The sequence below is a fragment of the Apis laboriosa genome, unplaced genomic scaffold (assembly GCF_014066325.1).
Source record: "Apis laboriosa isolate Shangri-la unplaced genomic scaffold, ASM1406632v1 scaffold16_cov148, whole genome shotgun sequence".
Classification (NCBI taxonomy): Eukaryota; Metazoa; Arthropoda; class Insecta; order Hymenoptera; family Apidae; genus Apis; species Apis laboriosa.
The window spans coordinates 3967120-3987724 of record NW_025222129.1 but is presented as its reverse complement, the minus strand read 5'-3'; the positions used below and the strand labels follow the sequence as shown (position 1 = coordinate 3987724).

Genomic DNA, 20605 nt, shown 5'->3' with positions numbered 1-20605 from the left:
AAAGAAAACAAAAGAAGGGAAAAAAAGAAACGAAGAAAGAAGGGGAAAAAAAAGGTTAAAAAGCCGAATAATAATAATAAAAAAAAAGAAAAAAGAAGAAGCGGAATAACGGGAGGGGAAAAAACGTAACGAGATGAGGAGGAAAGAGGAGGGAAGAAAAGAGAGCGAACGAGTAACGAAGGGATGGTCGAAAGGGGGAGGGTGGAGGGGGAGGGTGGAAAGTGCGAAGAGGCAGCGGGGCCAGATCCCACGGGACTCGGTGCTCTCCTCTGGCGCTGCCAGTACTCCGGGAACGCGGAACAGTGGCGAGGGGGTGGCGGGGGCGGAGGAGGCGGGTGGAGGGAGAACTAATCAGCTCGACGCATGCGCATTGGGCTGCTCTGCCGATCCCTCGGGATTCCCCTGGCATTCCCCATAATATACCCTCGCCTCCAACTCCCCTCGCGTGCCACCCCTCCTCCTCTACCTCCTCTCCTCCCTCCCCCTCCCTCAGCGCCCTCTTTACCTCCGTGCCCTGTTCCTCGTGCACCTCTTGCGATCTCACGTCGTGTGGCTGTACAAGCTACAGGACTTTCCAACTTCCCACGGGAAAATGGAGAACTTTTTCTCTTTCTCTCTCTCTCTCTTTTATATATGTACATATATATATATATATATATATATATTTCTTTTTTTTTTTCTTTTTTTGATTCTTTTTCTCTTTCTGTTTTTGGTTTTATTTCGTTTATTTCTTTTTTACGCTCGTTTAACGTTTCTTTTTTTTTTTTTAGATTAGGTTTATTTTTAGGTTTCACTTGGTTTCTTGTGCGATAAATTTATTTATCGATTTGAAATTGTGAGGTTCGGCGATGAGAGAAGATTTCAAAGAGATTTGTTTTGGAATCGTGTATGGGATATAGATTGGATTTATCCCTGGCTGAATCCAGAGATCGATTATTTTTTTTAAATAATTAATGTACAAGCAGATCATCAGAATGAACAAAAGTAAAATAAGATTGGATGAAGTGACATGAAGTTATTACGTTAGAGGGTTAATAGTCGGCCAAGATTGATCCTTGAAAAATCGAACAAAAACTTGATTCGAATTGAAATCTCTGACATTAAGAAAATAGGGAGATCTCGGTTTCTTCCAATGGAAAGGTCGGAAGGTCCTGATGGTAAGCAACAAAAAATGAGAGAGAGGTAAGAAAATTATGCGAAATGCGTGCCTTTCCTGTCTGTTAAATAATAATGATAAACACGAGTACATTCGTTCGCGGATGAAATTCAACTTTCTTCGATGAAAAATGGAAATTAAGATTGCCCGAAGAAAAAAATTTCATCAAATTATCCTTTTATTTTTCATTCCTTTTACAATTTTCCATGTATCTCCGTATACTTTTCGACTAAAATTTAATAATATTTGGTGGAAATATCAAATCTGTGAATTTGAATTTATAATGGAATTGTTCGCGACAATTATCGCCGAGCATCCCTCTTTTCCAACTTTCCTTCGATTGTTTCCAAGCGACGATTTCTTCTTCGCCACCAATGAATAAATCCTTAAAAAAAAAACATCTATTCGACGCAACTTTGTCAAGCGATAACGTATGCACGCGGTTAATTCCTAATTGGCTGCATCTGGTCTACCGGAAGGAGGCGTGAAAAAGAAAGGAGGGATCGATAAAGAAAGAAGGGACGCGAACGTGTTGTTCGAATGATTGAGACCCAGCGGGTTTCCCTCGCGATAGAAACCCTTTCGATGGAGAAAAAAAAAGAAAGAAAAAAAGGAGAGGAAAAAGTAAACACTAACAGAAACCACCCTCGGAATTCTTTTGCTGCTAGTGCAAGGCGTTAACCTGCCCCATCCCCTCGACCAACGATCTTCAGGATGAAACCGAGCCAATATTCCCAGGATAATCGTAATACATAGATGATGTGCATCTGGTTGTATACAAGCGTGTCCTATAGAAAGATTCGTCATTTCGATCGATTATTTTTTTTACGTTTCATTGATCATGCTGCCGGGAAAAATTTATTTCTCAAAATTCTTTCTATCGTTTTTATTTCTTCTTTCCTTTTTTTTTCTTTCCTTTCCTCCTAATTTTCTCTTATCGATTCATTCAACTAAATCAGAAAAATTTACTCTATATAAATAATCGCAAAAGCCTCACTCCTTTTTTCAATTATTTTTATCGTTTTCTTTCTTTTCTTTTTTTCGCAAATGAAAATTATTTTTCCTTATCCTCCGCACCATCAACTTTCGATGTTCATTTATCGCTTATACGAATATAACTACGATAAAATTTGATCCACAATTTCTCAAAAATTTTTCCATCCCCATCACCGCGCCCAAACAAATTTCATTTAATCCATCGTCCTCTCAAAATTCTGTTCTTTTCTCATTTCTTATTTTCTCTTATTCTCGCGTCAATTTCCTCGTTTATCATTACAACTCGCGATCCACAATAAAATTTTATCCACACACACTTCTACTCACAAAAATTTTTCCACTCCGCATAAACTCACGAGCAACAACAAATTTCATTTAGCAGCCACCTATGCAACCCGTTAACAGCCCCTCCTCCCCGTTCTCTTCTGGCGCGCGTGAAAGATCGAGGAGGGGGAGGCAAGCCTCCTCGTATAATCTCGCCTAATGATTCCACCGCCAATCTTCGCCCTCCCCTGTCCCCCATAAAATTTCGTTGGCCTTTCTTACGTAACCCACAACAGACACACACACACACACACACGCACACGCACACCAATTCCAACTCGCAAAATTCCTTTTCCGAGAACAGATCTGCCTCTCTTCCTCCCCGAGGAGAAGCGAGATCCGACTTTTATCCGTTCCACCCTGCACCAGCCGATTATTATTTCAGCTTTACCTTTCGCCAAGTGTACTTGCGTCCGCTTTATACTCCAAGGTAAAACCGGCTTGGAGGAGCTCGGAACGAGGTTGTATCCCCGAGGAGGCCACCGACTCCCAAGGGAGATGCCTCGATGGCTCTCCTCCTCCTCCTCCCCCTCCACCTCTCCCGTTCCATTTCTTTCCCTCTTTCTCTCGTGGCTGTCGACGCTTCTACCCGAGTGAAAACATCGTCGTGGCTCGGTTCCTTTTTAATACGAGGGGAGGGGGGAGGATCTCTAGCTACCCGCCATTGCTGCTCATTACTGGAAGAGGATAGCTACGTGCGTTTATTAAATCGTTGATTCGCGATTTGAGGGGTGCAAAGGTGGATTGAACGGATTGATCGAGATCGATGAGCCTTGGATCGATGAGTTCTATGGAGATTATCGATTATCTTGGAATTTGGGATAAGTTTTTGGAGAGAGATTCTGATTAGGAGTTAGGAGTTGAGTGGAATTTTTTGTATTTGTTTTTTTAAAAGGGAAATATGATTGAAATATTGGATTGGATTTTTAGTTAATGTTGATTCAAATGTTAATAGAAATGATGACGAGTGATTTATATCAAATCAAACTTAAAAAGATACATGGAAGCATTTGAACAATATTGTCAATTCTGAAATAATAAATTTCGAATACAAAATTGACATTTAACAAAATTGAAATTCCTTGATCCCGAAAGCTATTAAAACAACATTAAAATCTTGTAATTAAAGAAAAAAAGAAGTGATGAAAAATTAACGACGAGTCTTTTTTTAAAAAAAAAAGTATTATACCACGGGATAATCGAAAATTGTTGGAGAGAATGAATTCGTACATTTTACCGGGGCAACTCGATATAATACGCGTAATGGAAATTTATCGCGCAGTTTCGACGTTTCAGCGTTACAAATGGACAATTTTTCGCCTAATATCCCATTCGTTTCTCACGATACGAACATTATAACAAACTATGTAATAAAAAGAGAGAAAGGGAAAATGATTTATCGGGAAAACAATCCGGGTCTATATCGTTAAGATACTATTGTTCGTCCCGGCTATACTATGGACAGGATATATCGACATAATAAGCACACTCGGATCACCTTTACCACCTGAGCCCCTATTACCATTCTGAAAGGAATTGCCCCGGCCAGCACTTATTCTCTGCCCCATATGCTATGCACCACGTGCGTGGAGTAACTGGGAACAGCCCCTTGCACGATGCTTAATGCCATTACGTGCAAGCCAGCATAGGCGAATCGTGCCATTTTCAAACCTGAAATTCAATAACACTCGATCCTTCCTCTTCAATTTCTTCAAAATCTCAACGCCTTCTCCTTTATTCCTCCAATTTCTACAAAAACGAACCAATTCGTAGAACGAATTCACAATAATTCTATCAATAATTAAAATTATCCTTGTTATCCTCCATCTCTTTCCCCCTCATATATTCCTTCTACGAAAAGAAATTTATGCAAAGATCAGAAATGAAAACGATTCAATCCTTCCAAAATATCTATACCTATTAATTCCTACTAATCCCTATCCCTTCTTCTCGAGAAGAATAATTTCAAACGGATGAAATTCAAATTCATTTCACCCAATCGATCAACCGCCCAATCATAATCGCTCCAATTCCACCACTCGTTCGAACCCTCTCGCTTGTTTCCTCTTGCATAGTATCGAGGAGAAGTTTGCAACGGATGAGCGAGGGGAGGGAGGAAACGGTGCACGCGACACGGAAGGATCCTTCGGGACAAAGGATGGAGTCCCATATTCATAGGGTCTAAGGTGGGCGGTAGGTAGGTTTTCTTGAACGGCGACTACGAACAATGACGACGTGTCAACGAACGCATTGTTGCGTCGCGAACCAATGTCCCGCGAGGACTGATAAAAGTAATGCACCAGAATGCGGCAGAATGCGCCGACCGTGCCACCCTCAATTCCTTGCCCATTGTTGCATCTGCATAACGATAGTCGTCTGCCGGCAGTGCTTCATTGTGCCGAGGTGCAACGGGGAAGAAGCTGCCGCTCGCGAAAACCGATTCTTCCCTCTCACTGGGTTAAACGCGTAAACTGAGCGCATATCGACGGAGTATTCTCGTTCAAACTATCGCTACGTTGCCCCCTTTTTAATTTATCGTAATCGTTTCTTTATCTCCAATACACGTTTATGTATTATTAAATGGAATAAATCTATCATTTTTTAAAAATCTATCGTCGTAATTCAATTGTTTCAATCGTTCGAATCATATTGAAAATGGTAAAAATGAAATCGTATTCGTTTCGACGATTGTGCAACGTTGAATCATTTTTAAAATGGTAAAAATGGTAAAATGGTAAAAATCGTATATAATTTTGAACGTTTGTCTTCGTCCTCAATCAAGACGATTAGAAAGTAATAAATTGCTTCGATATCATCTACTCACCCTCCGAGTGGTGGCTGAAAGCTCTCTGCAGCTCCTCTTCCTCCTCCTCCTCCTCCTCGTCCTCTGTGATAAATTACGAATTACGATAATTTATATAAAAAGAGAAAAGAATTAATTGGAATTATAATATCGTTTTAACTATCTAGATTTAACGTAAACTCGTTCAACGACGAGAAAGTATTTAGCAACACTCACGCTTAATTCCCGTTGCCTCATTATCCTGCTCGGTTACCTCCAGGACATTCTGCTCGTTCCCGTCGTCCCACTCTTCGTCTCCTGCGGAGAGACAAGCAACCATTAATTCCGTTTCATTTGCATATCAGCCTCGAAGAATAAAATCTGTATTTGCGTGAAGGGGGGGAAAAAGGAAAGAGAGGGAAGGGAAAAGAAACGGGAACGAGCAACGAAATTGTAATTCTTCTCCCTTTTCACGTGCACGTGAACATTGCATTCCGTAGGATACGCGTATATGAATATGTGTACGAATATGAATTCCAAGTAACAGCGGCGAGAAACGATTAATAATACGATTTTTTGCGGACCAGTCCGCAACGACGAATGAACAAGATTTTCGAATAAAGTTTTGCCTTTAACGAACTCCGTTTCATTCGTATCCCGTGTAAAAATGTTTTTAAAAATGCCTGAGAATGAATTTGTCGCGTGAGACTGATTACAAAAGGGGAATCTTTTTAACAAATATTCGTTTATTTAATTTTTAATTTTTAATTTTTCCCGTATAGGAAAATATAATTTTCCTTCCTTCTGAAAATAATTAATGAAAATTCAATTTGTAATTTTCGTAGATAAAATTTATCTCTAGAACTATATATATATATTCATAGATCCATAAGTTTGCACACGAGGTAAACTACGGAGGTAAAATAACCGAGGAGCAACTAAACAAATATTTAACTCTTTCGCCACGGAAGCAGTCCGTACTACTACGCTTTAATTAATCCCTCAAAATGCTTCCACGTGTTGTAAACTTTCAAATCGTTCCTCGTATTAACGTATTAATCCTTATCCACCCTCTCATTCATTTAATTTCTCGCATCACAAACCATTCCAAATCTTTCTATCAATAATCCTCAAAAAAATCTATCCGTCCTCTCGTAAACCTCCACGTAACAAATATTCAAGTAAAAACAGAGATCGATCAATTTCAAAAAAGAGATAGAAAGAGAGAGAAACGAAAAGATGGAGAGAAAAAAAAAAAAAACAAATTCGCATTCGACACCTTGGAAAATAGTGGCAATCGGTCGGAATGGCGAAGTTTATCCTGTGAAAATCCTGTCCTGTTGAGGGGGTTGAGGGAGAGAGAGAGAGAGAGAGAGAGAGAGAGAGAGAGAGAGAGAGGAGGGGCGAACGGATGAAAGAGGGAGAAAATGGATGCAAAATAACAAACGACCTGTTGGCCACGTGGACAGGGGTGTAATTTTTTAAGTTTAATTTTGTGGTCCCACGTGACAAACGGATGGCACGCTATACGGGATCCACGTCAGTACGGTCCGTGGGTATATTTCATGTTGAAAACACGGCTCGTCGTTACGTGTTTGATGATATACAGGCCGACCACCAGGCCGTTCTCCTCGCACAACTCGCTGATCTGCCCTGTTACGCTATACCGATCCAATTTACGATCGATCCGTTCCGCGCGATATTTCTAAATGAGAGCGTACATTCGTCGTTACATTTTTGCCGTTAATACGTTCCCTTCTTCTTCTTCTCTTTTCAGGCAATTGCGAATTTCTTTGTTGAATAATCCATTTAAGGGAAGAAGGTCGCTTTAAACTTTCCTCACTTCGACAACGATTAAGTTATTTAGATACGACAAACATCTGTTATTTCGTAGTTTCTCGTCAAAATTCCTTTTCAAAGTTACCCTTCCCTCCTCCTGTTCCCTATAAAATAAAATGGTTACGACATAGACGAACGAAGAAGAGCGTAAAAACGCAACGAGGAGGAGGAGAGAGGTCTTCCTTTTTTTTTTTTAATATGATAATCGGGAAACTTTGATGAAGCCTTCGAACCGAGGAAAGAAAGCTCCTACGTCCATCGACTTTATTGGAAAGAGGGAGGAGGAAGGAACATCCTCTCCATCCTCTATGGATGGAGCATTAGCCTGGAGACGTGAAACAAGGAGCGCGAGGGATGGTAGATACGGTCTTAAATATTCTACAAGACATCAAGCCAAGGCAGCGCCACGCCAACCGCCCTTGGATTGAACCTTTGCCACCCTCCACCCTGTCAGCTGTCAAGCAGCCTCCGTCGAGCAACGGCTCTCGCGCCTCGTGCCGTTCTAGGACGTACACCGCGAGTTTAATGCTTCATCCATCATCGGCAACTCGAGCTCGCGTCGACTTTTCCATCGATTCCCACCTTTCTTGCCTCCGCCTAATTGTTCCACCCCCTTATTCTCTCGCGTTCAAGCGATTATTCAACTGTTGCTCCTTCTTATTCAACCGTTCTTCTTAACGGATCCTTAGCTTCACCGACTTTTTTATCGATCGACTCGAATCAAACTCTAAACTGAACGAGTTTAATTTTCTATCGATTGTCAAGAATAAATTACAAGATGCGTTTTAAAATAATTAAAAATTCACTCATTTCGTTTGAACAATCTTAAGATCGATAAGACTATCGAAAAATAGTCGTTCGTAGATTTCTAGTTTCTCGAGCAAAATTCCAAAGATATTTCAAAAAAAAAAAAAATCCGATAAAATCCAATCATCGTAAACGGATATATACAGAAGAAACGCGGAACGGAGGCCAAAGTTTTACGCCCGTCCACGTATCCGTACCAACGTTATCGAAAGCGCAACGCGTTGCAGAGTTAAGCCGCAATATGCAGTTATCCCGATACGAGGCGGCTACGTGGGCTCATAATAATACATCCGTTTAACGTTGGCCAGGGAGGACAACGCGCTCGAGGTAGGAGGAGGGGTATTTTCGAGGGGTTACGTCGTTTCCTTTTCTCCCTGAAACGGGAGAGCCTTGGTCCGCAACGCGGGATATCAATGATACGAAACCACCTTCTCCTCATAACGTTAAACGTTTGTTGAGGAGGATGCACGCGGTGGAGCAATGGCCAATCCCTTTACCTTTACGATTATCGTCACCTCAAATAATTGTCCAATTGTTGTTTACGATGTTTACGAAGGCGAATTCGTAGGAGAGGCGCGTACGAAGAAGGAGGCGAAGAGGTTTTGGTATTCCGCGCGTTCATCCAACGACGAAGATGGTAACCCTATGGGCCGGGAAATTGCAGCTTCCGTTTAAGCCGTTGGGTTAGGCGGGCTTAATTCGTTGGGCTGGGCTCCGAGAACAGATATTGGTTCGTGGCCTCGGTTTGGGTTTGGTAATTGGGAATTTGTGGGAATTGTCCTTTGTGCTTGTTGTATCTGATTATAAAGAGTGCATGATTGGGACGTTTTAACTTTTCGAAAGGGTTTTTAGAAGAGTAGAATCGGTTCAAATTGTTGTCTTCTTTTGAGATGATTGAAAAGTTTGGAAATAGATGAAAATTGTCAATTTAAAAAAAAAGGACTAAAACTATGTGCTTATTGTATCTTATGAAAAAGGTATGATTGAGATATTTTAATTTTTGAAAAAGCAGAATAAGTAAATGAAAAAATGAATTAAAAGTTGGAATTGTCTTCTTTCGAGATTGAAAAGTTTGGAAATAGATGAAAATTGTCAATTTAAAAAAAAAGAACTAAAACTATATGCTTATTGTATCTATAAAGAGTGTATCTAAGAGTGTACGATTTGGATATTTTAATTTTTCAAAGGATTTTTAGAAGAGTAGAATCGATTGAAAGTTGAAATTGTTTTCTTCTGTCGAGATTGAAAAGTTTGGAAATAGATAAAAATTATCAGTTAAAAAAGAAACTATGTGCAGTTAAAACAATATGTTCGAGAGAACGGATAAAAGAGACGTCTAAAGTTGAAGTAAATTTTGTATTCATTCGATGCAGCGAAAGTATACTCAGTAGTATGAGAAATTGTGTTCGAATTAATATTAAAGAAACGTATTATTATAAGCCAATCTATATGCACGAAGATGATAACCGCATATTGAGACGTCCAAAACCTCCTACATAAAGACCCACGCGTAAAAATGTTTTAGAGCGCGATATAATATGCAAAATTTTTCTATTCTATCTTTTTCTATCCCAAATTGTAAATTCTAAACCACATCCAATTATTACGAAAAACCTAAAAGTTTTCCTTTTTCGCGCAAACTTTCGAGCAAACCTAAAGCAATTAAACATCATATTTCTAACTACACGAATCCATCAACGTCCAAACCAATTTGTCACTTAATACTTTCAAACTATAATTCTATTCCCCTTTCGTTCTACCCTTATTTATATAGTAATCCCAACGATATACCGAGATCGTTATTAAACCGGTCGTGCGCCAAAGTTTACATTCACAGTTTTTACAACCGTTTGAACGGAATGAATTGACGGAAATCCGAGAGGATAGGATCTGAAATTTCGGTCAGGGCCAAATGACCAAACCGCATTTGCTCGTGATTCAACAGTTTCTACAACCTCGTTCCTATTACTCCTCTCTTCCTATAACTACTCAAACCACTCCCTCGATCTGTAAAATTATCAGACTATCTTAATACAATTCTCTCCTTCTTCTTTTCTTCTTTCCAAATCTTTCTAAATCCTCCTCTCTGTCGTCTCTTATAAAGAAAAAAATAAATAATTCGATCAACAACGGTGCACATACGATGATCTACTCAGAAACCAGATGGATGGGGTGAAAAGTGAGAAAAGTGGATGGCTCCCGATTACGATAATCCGGGTAACGATATCTCCGGAGGATGGCCGCGTCGAGACGTCGATTCCAGGAGGCAGAGGGACGGTTACGGAGGCAGCAGGGGGTTTCCAGTCATTAATCGATATGCCGTGAATAAAGGAGAGACACCGTCCTGCGGGTTATCCAGAGCGACTGCTATCTCTGCTCCCCGGGTTGCAGCCGCCGTACGTCTTGGACTCGTGACAGCCAGTCAGACAGCCGAGAGAGAGAGCAGCCATTGGGGAAGGGCTGGTGGCTCCTGTAGCCTGGCCTGGCTGGGTGGCTGGTACAAGGGAAGTCGAGCTGATTCCCGAGGGAACTTAACCCCGGCCAGCCCTGACGCGGGCTCAGACTCCCGCGGGAGCGGCGCATCCGCCGACGAACACCCTCTGCCACCGACACGCTACCTGGAGCACCCGGGATATTGCGGGATAACTTTGGCGCCACGCTTTCCTCCCGGCCAGACACTTTTTTTCCTTCCTCCTTTTCTTCCTCTTCTATTATGCCTTTTTCTGGGTTAACGCGGTGGGTGGACGCTCGAACGATTTCCTTCCCTTCTTTCTTTCTTCCTTTTCTTTTCAATCATCGATCGCAATGCGCTCGAGATGCGCCGATCTTGTAATTTTTCTTCTTATCACTATCGAAATGGACGATCGATTAAAAAAGGATATAATTTTAGAAGTTGAGAGAGGTTGATAAATTTCTTTGTTGAAACGTGTGTATGAATGATAAACGTAAGTCGGTGGCATCTTGAAGACATACTACTCTCGTTGGCGCGTGAACCAGTGTTTGGTTGAAACGCGACTGACCTTTCGATCCACGGGCGGGAAACGGGCACGGAGCTAAAGGAGGAGGAACGCAGAAACCGGTGCAGAAACGAGCTTAGAGAGAGACGAGGTGCATACGCCGATTGTAATTCCTCGAGCACGCGACGCGCAATTGGCCGCAAAAGGGACGGGCACAACGTCGCGGCGGACGTGAAACGTCTTGCGTGGCCTTGCCTCAAAGGAATACCGCGTGTCCCGGCCATGTCTTCCACGACGTCTCCTCTCCTTCTGCCGGCCGTGGCTTCCGCATGCCGGGCCACTTTTATAACGTTCCACCGTTTCAAACGTTACCCACCACCGACACACGCCGCCCACTTTGTCCTCTCTCCCTCTCTCTCTCTCTCTCTCCCTCTCTCTCTTTCTCTCTCTCTGCCCCCCTCTTCCCTCTTCTTTCGTACCTTCCTTTGCGCCGTATAATCGCGCGGTATACAAGATACAGAGAGGAAGACGATTCGAACCTTTTGTTGCACTCAGAGTATATCCCGCCTGTGGAGAATTCTTTTTTCTCGACATCTTCTCGATCGAGTTTTGCATTTGCGTTTCAGTTTATGATTTAACGCTGTGGTATATAATAAAGCTATGTTAACTCGATCTTCGCGATTATCGAGTTTTACCTGCTTATTTCTGTTTTGTTTATTTAATTTGGAAATTGAGGGATAGGTTTGCACGGATGATATCGACGAGTGAAAGTAAATTTGTTCATCGTTCTAATCTCCATCAAAACCTCCCTCACTTGCGTTAAATTGAAATGAGATTAAGATTCGAGATCGGGCACACACACACACACACACACACACACGAGTGCCTCTCCATTCTATGAACAGAATGGTCAGTCGTTACCTTCACCGGTGACATATACACCTGGCATACGATAATTCACCGAAAAGCCGATAACTTAATCCTATTTAGAAGTTACATTATAATCACTATAACCACTGGCTAGGAATTAGGGCTGTCACTGCAAAAACTAATAGCGGATTAAGTTTTAGAGCAACCACGATTAAAGGGATTAAAAGGGTAAGCTGGAAATTTACATTCTACCGCTGCATCCACCCTCTCTATTCCATTAAACGTCTCTTCAAGGGTTTTCTTCTGCTGCTTCTGTGTAAGGCCAAGAAGAAGAAGAAGAAGAAGAAGAAGAAGAAGAAGAGAAAACGAACTCGACTACTGGAAATTTTCCTCCGACGAAGGGAATTAATCTTACGGTGATAAATTTAATTCCATTATTCGAGAGAAAATCAACAAAAAATTATTCTCACGCGCTAGTTTTAATAAATTTTAATTCATTGGTCGTCTTATTAACGCGTGAAATGATAAATAATAATTCGTGGCAAAGGATAATATGATGGAAAATGACCGATAAAGAATCATGGATTCTCGATGGAAACGAATGGATTTTGGGGTGGGAGTTTGGAGGAAAATTCGAAAGATTGACGAAACGCGTGGTGAAACGCGTTGATAATTGTTACGTCGCGCGTTAATTAAGAGATTATTATTATACGCATTTAGGCGAGAGACGCAAATTACAATCACGACCCTGAAGCATAATGCGCCGTGATTCGGGTCGTTGCGTTCTGATTCCCGATTATAATGTTTACGATTATACGATCACAGAGGATGGCGAATATTCCTACGTAATGGGGAATATTAATGATTGTGAATCCTGATTGTGAATTTCGCGACGAATATTCACTCCAGCCAAGAATTTCTCTTCGATACTAATACGAATCTATCGCCAGAAATTTTTAAGTAAGCATCTATAGAGATTAGAAGTTTAATCCCCTTCAAGATCGTAAATCCTTTTTAACATTTCAAATCCACGCAATACGATGATTATTTTTCATTTAACAATTTTCAAAACTTTATGATCCGTGAATATTTCAAAATAATCGATCGTTCGTTCCATCCCAATTATACCGAGAATCGGTATATTAATCGTAACCGGGGAACAGTTCGCACTAAGGTCGCCATTAAATCCCAGGAAATGTCCGAATTTCCGAGAGAGAGAGACGGGTGGAGGTCGTTGGATGATGATCATTCGGTGAACGAGTGACGAGCGTAAGTAGCCCAAAAGCCGACAGCGCAAACAGATGGCCCTCCATTAACGCAATTACGTACGGTTCCGATGCACCTACGGATCGTCCACGTTATGACGGGCATTGGAATCCATTAATACAGCTTCGGTTGTGCCCAGCTTCATTATTGTGCATTAATTAGCAACACCCTATATCACCGATGCTCGCAATGCTATCGGTCGGGCTTGCTATTTCGTGGCTAACCGCGTGTTCGTGATGTTCCACCGCGATCACTGTGGTGGTGGTATCCCAGGCTAATCCGGGAGGACGACATCGAATTGCTTTTGCCAGAAATCGACGATTTCTACCGTGGATTCATGAACTCTCCATGCTCCTTCCGTAGGGAAATTTTTGTTTCGCGTTATTATATTTTTGGAGATTTTAAACGCGTCGAGAAATTTTTATTCCTCCCCCTCCTTTTTTTCCTCCATAAATTTGTTATTTTTCGCGTAAATTTTCTTCTTGATAATTTTCTTTTTCTTTTTTTTTTTTGTAGTAGATTTTAAGATAAGATTTTAAGGATAACGAATGCTGGTAATTTTGCTTTATCACCGATGCTCTCGAGCAAGTTTTTCGCGAGAGAGAGTTTTGGACAAGTTGGGAAAGTAGTTTGGGAAAATACGAGGTATAAAAGATGGAATACGTGAAAGAAAAACGATGGAAATGTAAGTCCTTGTGCGAAAATGAAGAACGGTATCGTTACAAAGAGATGTAACTGCGATATTGACTCGTGTCACTAGTTTGAGATATACATTGACCTATACTACTGAATTATATTTCTAACTCGTAGCAATCTTGATTTCTTTTAATACTTCGTAATTTTCAAAAAATTATTCTTGAGAAACGTGAATTCTTCGTCTCTTTTACTTTCGAATGTAACGTATCAGAGATTACGTTCCTTTGTAAAATTAAACAATTAATGTTTAACATATAAATCATCATCAAAATTCCCTTATAGATTTTTATCTATTCGAAAAATTATTATATCATATTTACTAATCCTACGATGTTTTCAAACTTTTTTCTTAAATAAATAAAAGTAAATGTATTATTTGATTCGAAGAAGAATTTGATTCAGAAGAATTATTTCGTTCGATAATATTTGAGAAATAGATTGTTGAAACAAAGAGAGAATTTCTGAAGATTACTCGGCAATAACGTCTCTCTAGACGTCTGCCTTGACCTGTCTGTTTCCACTTGCGACCAAGACAGTATGAAAACATAGGGAACGATAAATGTTTCTCCTGTTAGTTTAATCAAATTAAACCATACCAAATTAAACTCACTAATATAGTATTAAATATTTTCTGAAATAAAAAATTACATATATATATATATATATACAAAGAAAGAGATATAATGCGATTATTAGAGATCATTTTATTGATAGCGAATCAATGATCCACTAACGACGAAGGATGATTATAAGTAACAAAGCTCAGTTCGTGATTAAAAAAAAAAAAAAAATCTTCTATTATCTATACGCGAGATATACAGCATCCGTAACAAGGAAATAAAAATAAAAATCACGATGAAAGAAGGGAGATCCTAAGTGAAAGAAGAAAATCAACCCACGCGTAATAGCATCGAAGAAAACGAGCAAAAAATGAAGCCAGAAACGGAAGGGAGGGAGGAAAAGAGGAAAGGAGAGGAGAGGAGAGAAAGAGATAGAGTGGAACGAGGAATAAAAAGGAAGGAAGAAGCGGAAAAGAGAGAAGAAAGAGGAGAAAAAAATAAAAAGCGGGAAAGGACGACGCGCGAGAAGGAGTAAGAGAGAAGGAAGGACGGGGAAAAAATAGAGAGATCGAGAGAGAGAAGGTGGAAGCAGTGCGACCAGAATTGGATAGGATAGGAAAACTGGTGATTACAGAGGCCGGGAATTCCACGGGGAGTGGCACCAGTCCCGCGGGTTTCCACCTAATTCCATCCTGGCTGACTACTGACTCTGTCTCTCTCTTCCATCTCCCCCTTTCCACCCCCTATCCTCCATCTCTTTCCCTTACTAGGTGGCTCACTTCGCGTTTCTATCGCTATTTCCCTCGCTGGCCGAGTACGTAGTCTTTTCCACAATCCTCTCCTTTCATCCTACACGCGTTATCTATCCTCCACCATTTCACCCTGTTACGTTCGTTTTCCCTTGCTTTTCTCTCTCTTAGCCTGTTATCTATGACTCTCTCTCTCTCTCTCTCTCTCTCTCTCTCTCTCTGTTACACCAAACGTTTGACCGGATCCCTCTGTCTCTCTCGTTATCCCGATTATCCGGGAACACGTACGCCCTGATCATATTCCGGATGGGAACAAGCTGCTCTCGTACACGCTCTTTCTCTATTCTAACCCGCGCGCCTTGTCACCTTCTCCTTCATTCATCCAAAGATTTTTTTTTCGTTTTTCCTTTCTTTCCTTTTTTTTTTTTTTTTTTTTTTTTTTTTTTTTTTTTTTTTGGTTGGTGGCGCGGACACCTGTGCCTTCACCGGAACGCTCGTAGAGCACGGTTTACGAGAATCGGCCGAAGCTTCTGAAATTGGCGAAGATTGGATTGGTGATTGGAAACTTGGTACTTCTTCCTTTTTTTTTTTTTATCTTTTCTTTCGTTCCTTTCTTTTCAATGTACTTAATACTTATTATGAATTATCTCAAAGTATTTAGATCGTTGATGATAATAAAAATATTTGGATTTGATTCGTTTTATCAAACATATTTCTAAAAATGAATTTCTAAAAATATGTTATGATCTTTACGTATATATAATCTTTTCTCTTGCTTTAAGCGACGATTTTCTTTCGAGGAATATTATTTATGATAATTTTATGTAAAAAGTTGAATTTATTTCTATTACAATCAATCCTTTTATAATATTCTGAAAACAATTTTTATAGAACACAATTTAATAAACTTGGACAATATAATACTTTTATTATTGTTTTTGTTTATATTTCCGATGCATTCTTCTAATTTATATTAATTTTTTTAGGTTTTATTTAACAATACAATAGATATAGCAAGGAATGAATCAACTTATTATAGGAAAATTGAACTATTATAAAAAAATATAAATGTTTGATAACAATTATCATTTAAAATATCGATTAACACATGTAACAGTTTGAAGTAATTTTTCAGAAAAGACATCCATGTATTGTATATGTAAGTGAAAAATAATATAATTATATAAAAAAATTAAAAAGTAGTATTACAAACTGCTTATTAAAACAAAAACGAATAAAAAAATTATATAAAACAACTCGTGTTTATTAAATATTGTTCGACAAAAAAATAATCTTATTAAATATTAACATTTAATAAAATATTTAGTATTTAATAAAATATCTTTCTAAAATAATTTTAATTTCTTACTAAGAGTTCATATTGTTCAACCAACATTAACTCATGTTATGTATGTATTTCTTTTTTTGACTTTTTCCTTCTATATCACAACATTAAATATGTATTATTTTAGAGAACAAATTAAATATATAAAATGTATATTTCTTTTTTTTAATTATATAAAACATTCAAATGTATCAAGTGTGTTATTTTATCCAGTATTATATATATATTCAAATACTTTGCATCATTGCATAATTATAATATTATGTATAATATAAAAAAATGTTTCTTTGAAATAACAAACATATGTTATACGATTTTATATAATTTTGCATATAATTTTAATTTTGGAATACCATTGAAATCATAACTATTTATGCAACGACATCTTTCTCAATCTTTCCTCTTAACACGTGATCTCGTTATCCATTTGTTTTCATTATAATATATCATTCGAAATAAAGATTTCGTAATCGATTCTAAATAACACTTATATACGGGAAACAATATTTTCCAGGAAATTACATTTCTGCGCGATCTTAAATTTTTTGTTGCCAATACAAACTCAAGGTCTCGATACCGTACATACCATGTCTCGAAGTAGTCACGTGTTGCAATCGCATATGGCGAATTCGTAAACATTGCCGAAAGAAAAAAAGAAACATCTGCGTGGCGAACGCTTGCATATAAAGCATTCTAAAGCTGACTCATGAAATTCCTATATATCTGATAACGATCAAAAGGATTCTAAAGACTCACGTTTCAGAGATCGAGGTTTTGCCTGCTTCCTTCTAGACATAGCAGCGTCACACTGCTGGCTGGGTAGCAGTAATAAATCAGCAACAACGATTCAGTCACATTTCACACTTTTCCTCTCAATTTAATCCATATATGCACTAGAAACGAACCACACTGTGCCCAAATGTCGACAGTTTTGTTTTGAAATGCGCACTGTAGACAAAAACTGTGTAAACACGATCCGAAGTGACAATTTCGCGCGAATTCGAATAAAGAAACCGTTCTCAATTACCCGCGAATCGTAACCATAGTGACGAAAAATAACATCTTCGAGAATCGAAAGATCGATTTTCACGCAATTATCGATAAATGATTCGATAATTGCAGAATCGAAAAATGAAAATATTATGACGAATAGAATAATTTTCTCACTAAGATTCGCAGATTTTTAAAACAATAATTCAAGTACCGGAAACCACGTGGCTTCACGTGGTTCTAGACAAACGAACGTTTAAACATAATACGAACACAGAACAAACGCGCTTGGAAGACGCGCAACGAATGACACCGTACTTGATACCGCAGTGTCGTTGATGCAGAGAACCACTGAGACTCTTACTTCTACGCGTGCGTCGTTCCTTACTGATAGCAGCCTGCGCAATTCTCTCTTTAATGCAGCTGAAATAAATTTATTTATGTAGAAATTACAATGCGATTGTTAATGTATTTAATCCGATAATTTTTTATAAACATCTTTTATATAAAAAAAATATTATTCATTTAGTTTTCTATTTTCTTTTAAATTGCTATTTCCTTTATTATCTTTTATTTAAATATAAAAAACTTCATAAAAGATTAATTTTAAATTAAATTAAATGCTAAAATTAAATATTAAATTAAAATAAATAATTTTTTTTATTAAAAAAAAAAATTTACCTATATTTGAACTAAGTTGAGCTAATTATATTGAAGTTAAGAATTATATATTCAGATAATATATTCATATTACTTTCTTATTTTATGTCTAATCATTTTGAAAATTGAAAAAACATATAAAATAAAACTATTTGAAAATACAAAATTTTTTTCATTTTTCTTTATTCTAAATTTTTTTTTAATTATTTTACAAGATTTCCATATTATATAAATTATATAAATTTGTATTTTGTGATATTGTTTTAATCGGGACATATTCTGTGTTATTACCGACAAGAAAAAAATAGCAGAATTCTACTACAAGATATTGATAAATATAATCTCATATTCTCATATTCTGAAATACCGATTGCACAGAAAATCAATGTGTTTGTTTTCTATATTTAAAATAATGAATATATTAAATTTCAATCATAAAAGTTGTCAACAGATTTTAAAAATAATTTGCTTGATATATTCTTTCATTAATATCCTTATGCATTATATCATTATATATATGTTATTTTTATTCATATATATTTTATATATATGATTATATTCATAAATTTTTTATAATTATGAATAATAGATATATTTATATATGAGTTGAATTAGTCATAAATATAAATAAAAAAATTATGCTTATAATTTTTATTGCAGTACAATAAAAATAATATCAATTTTTAAAATATTTTATAAAATATAAATTTAAATATATTGCTATTAAACCTGATATTAATAATATTAATAATTATAATTATTAATAATTATTAATAATAATTAAATATATTATTAAATTTATTTATACATATTATTAATATGAAATTGTAAATGTTATAATATTTATATAATAGAAATAACAATAAAACACCGATTTTATTATTTATTATTATTATCATATTATTAAAATTTGATAAAAAGTAAAAACATTTTATTATTAAAATCATAAGAATCACAAGTATTTCTAATTCTGATTTTTTTTTTTGAAAACTTTCAATTGATAATTTATTATGAATTATAATTGAATGGTGTCATGACGTATAAATTATATAGACAAAAAAAAGAAATCTCTTAGTTAATGATAAAAGGACAAAAATAAAGTAAAAATTGAATCAATTTCAAAAAATTCAATGAAACATATATAAATAATGAAACATATATAAATAAGAAAAATAAATAATAGAATATAAAATAAGAATTAACTATTAACGCCATCTTTTAAATGATAGAAACATTTTTCCAAAAATAGAATAAAATAAATGAGATTGATAGAATAAGATTGATAATAAACACCATTTGCTAAATGCTAAAGAGATGACGCTGATAATTAATTCTTATTTAATATTTTTTTTTCTCGTATATTTGTTTCATTTACAATTCTGGAGATGGCGCTGAAATTTTTATTATATCTTTATCCTTCTTTATTTTTTTGTCTATAAAATATTTTATAACAAAATATTTGTTCTATTCCTTTTTGTAATTTTATATTAAAATTTAATTTCAATTCCAATTCTTATTAATGTTGCAATCTTCTGAGTTAAAAAGGTAGTGTTGAAAAAAAAATTAATATGGTAAAAATAATTCTAGTGCTCCCGAGAAATGACTCAAAAAATGCATTGAATATTAGATCTATTCTATACTTTATCTGTGATTTTACATAAAGAGAAAATGTGTTTATTTTCCACATGTATGAATTGATATTGTTGTCAACTCATAGCTTGGTAGCTTTCATTTTGTTGTAATTTCATGTATTAGCAATTATAAAAGAAGTGTAATTAATTTGTTTAATTTTTTTTTAATCTATATAAATAAGTCTCCAGTTATAAATAAGTCTCCAATAATACATTTAATGCATTAGAACGATTTATTTTAAATCAACAGGTTAGAATTTTCATGTTTAAAAAAAAGTGTATTAAAAACAATTCAACACAACATAGTTTCATTTATATATTTTGCATTAAAAATAAAGTTGATATTTGAATTATATATAACAGGAAAAATATGCTTTCATTGGAACGAATTCCAGATCAAATTGGGCATTTAATTTTGACAGAAGATGGTGCAGTGTTAACGGTAATATTTTTTTTCTACATAAATGTATTACTATTCTAATTGTTAATTTTTTACAAAATTTTAAAAATCTTCAAATTATATATTTTATTTTAGTCTGGAGGTGAACTGGAAAATGATGAAAAATTTGCAAACATTATTGTAGGTTTAGTTACATTAACCAATAAAATTGATCCAAAAGCATTTCCTAATAATGAAGTTTTTGATAAAATATCAATAACATATCCAGATCATTGTTATATTATCTGTCTTTCAAATAAAAAGATTCATGTAGTGAAAAAAAAATTGGTATCCTCAACAACAGCAATTGTTGAGCAACCTCTTATTGATGTATAAATATTATTTATTTATACAAGAATAAAATTAAAATATTAAGCAATTTTTATTAAATATAATGAATATAATGAATATAAGTTTAAAAAAGTGTAATGTAATAAAAATGTAAAATAAACTTCTAAATCCATTATAAACAAATATATTTTTACTTAATATTTTATTATATTATTCTTATACTATATTATATTATTCTTATCTTATA

General features: G+C 36.2%; 2 protein-coding genes across 3 annotated transcripts in view; one reads left to right on the top strand and one right to left on the bottom strand.

Annotated features, from left to right (window-relative positions):
* Nucleotides 1-17590, bottom strand: part of LOC122711030 (zinc finger protein 423) — an 84992-nt gene extending 67402 nt beyond the window's left edge. The window contains exons 1-3 of the mRNA XM_043929409.1: nucleotides 17104-17590; nucleotides 5496-5576; nucleotides 5301-5363 (exon numbers count right to left, since the gene is read on the bottom strand). Coding sequence (XP_043785344.1) covers nucleotides 5301-5363; nucleotides 5496-5576; nucleotides 17104-17143 — 184 coding nt within the window. The 5' untranslated portion in view covers nucleotides 17144-17590. The remainder of the gene's footprint in view (nucleotides 1-5300; nucleotides 5364-5495; nucleotides 5577-17103) is intronic.
* A 1830-nt stretch (nucleotides 17591-19420) lies between these two features.
* Nucleotides 19421-20513, top strand: LOC122711244 (ragulator complex protein LAMTOR4 homolog). Of its 2 annotated transcripts, none has more exons than XM_043929815.1 (3): nucleotides 19421-19542; nucleotides 19992-20070; nucleotides 20164-20513. In XM_043929815.1, the coding sequence occupies exons 1-3, from the start codon at nucleotides 19517-19519 to the stop codon at nucleotides 20401-20403; spliced, it is 345 nt and encodes a 114-aa protein (XP_043785750.1). In that variant the 5' UTR covers nucleotides 19421-19516; the 3' UTR covers nucleotides 20404-20513. The 2 variants fall into 2 exon arrangements, with proteins under 2 accessions (XP_043785750.1, XP_043785751.1); XM_043929816.1 differs by lacking the exon at nucleotides 19421-19542 and adding an exon at nucleotides 19580-19878.
* Nucleotides 20514-20605: the final 92 nt, after the last annotated feature.

Excerpts from the sequence above, each read along its gene's own strand:
- LOC122711244 (XM_043929815.1), top strand. The coding sequence starts at position 19,517 with ATGTTGCAATCTTCTGAGTTAAAAAG. Across the intron at positions 19,543-19,991 it reads CAATCTTCTGAGTTAAAAAG|GAAAAATATGCTTTCATTGG; the intron begins GTAGTGTTGAAA and ends TATATATAACAG. Across the intron at positions 20,071-20,163 it reads AAGATGGTGCAGTGTTAACG|TCTGGAGGTGAACTGGAAAA; the intron begins GTAATATTTTTT and ends ATTTTATTTTAG.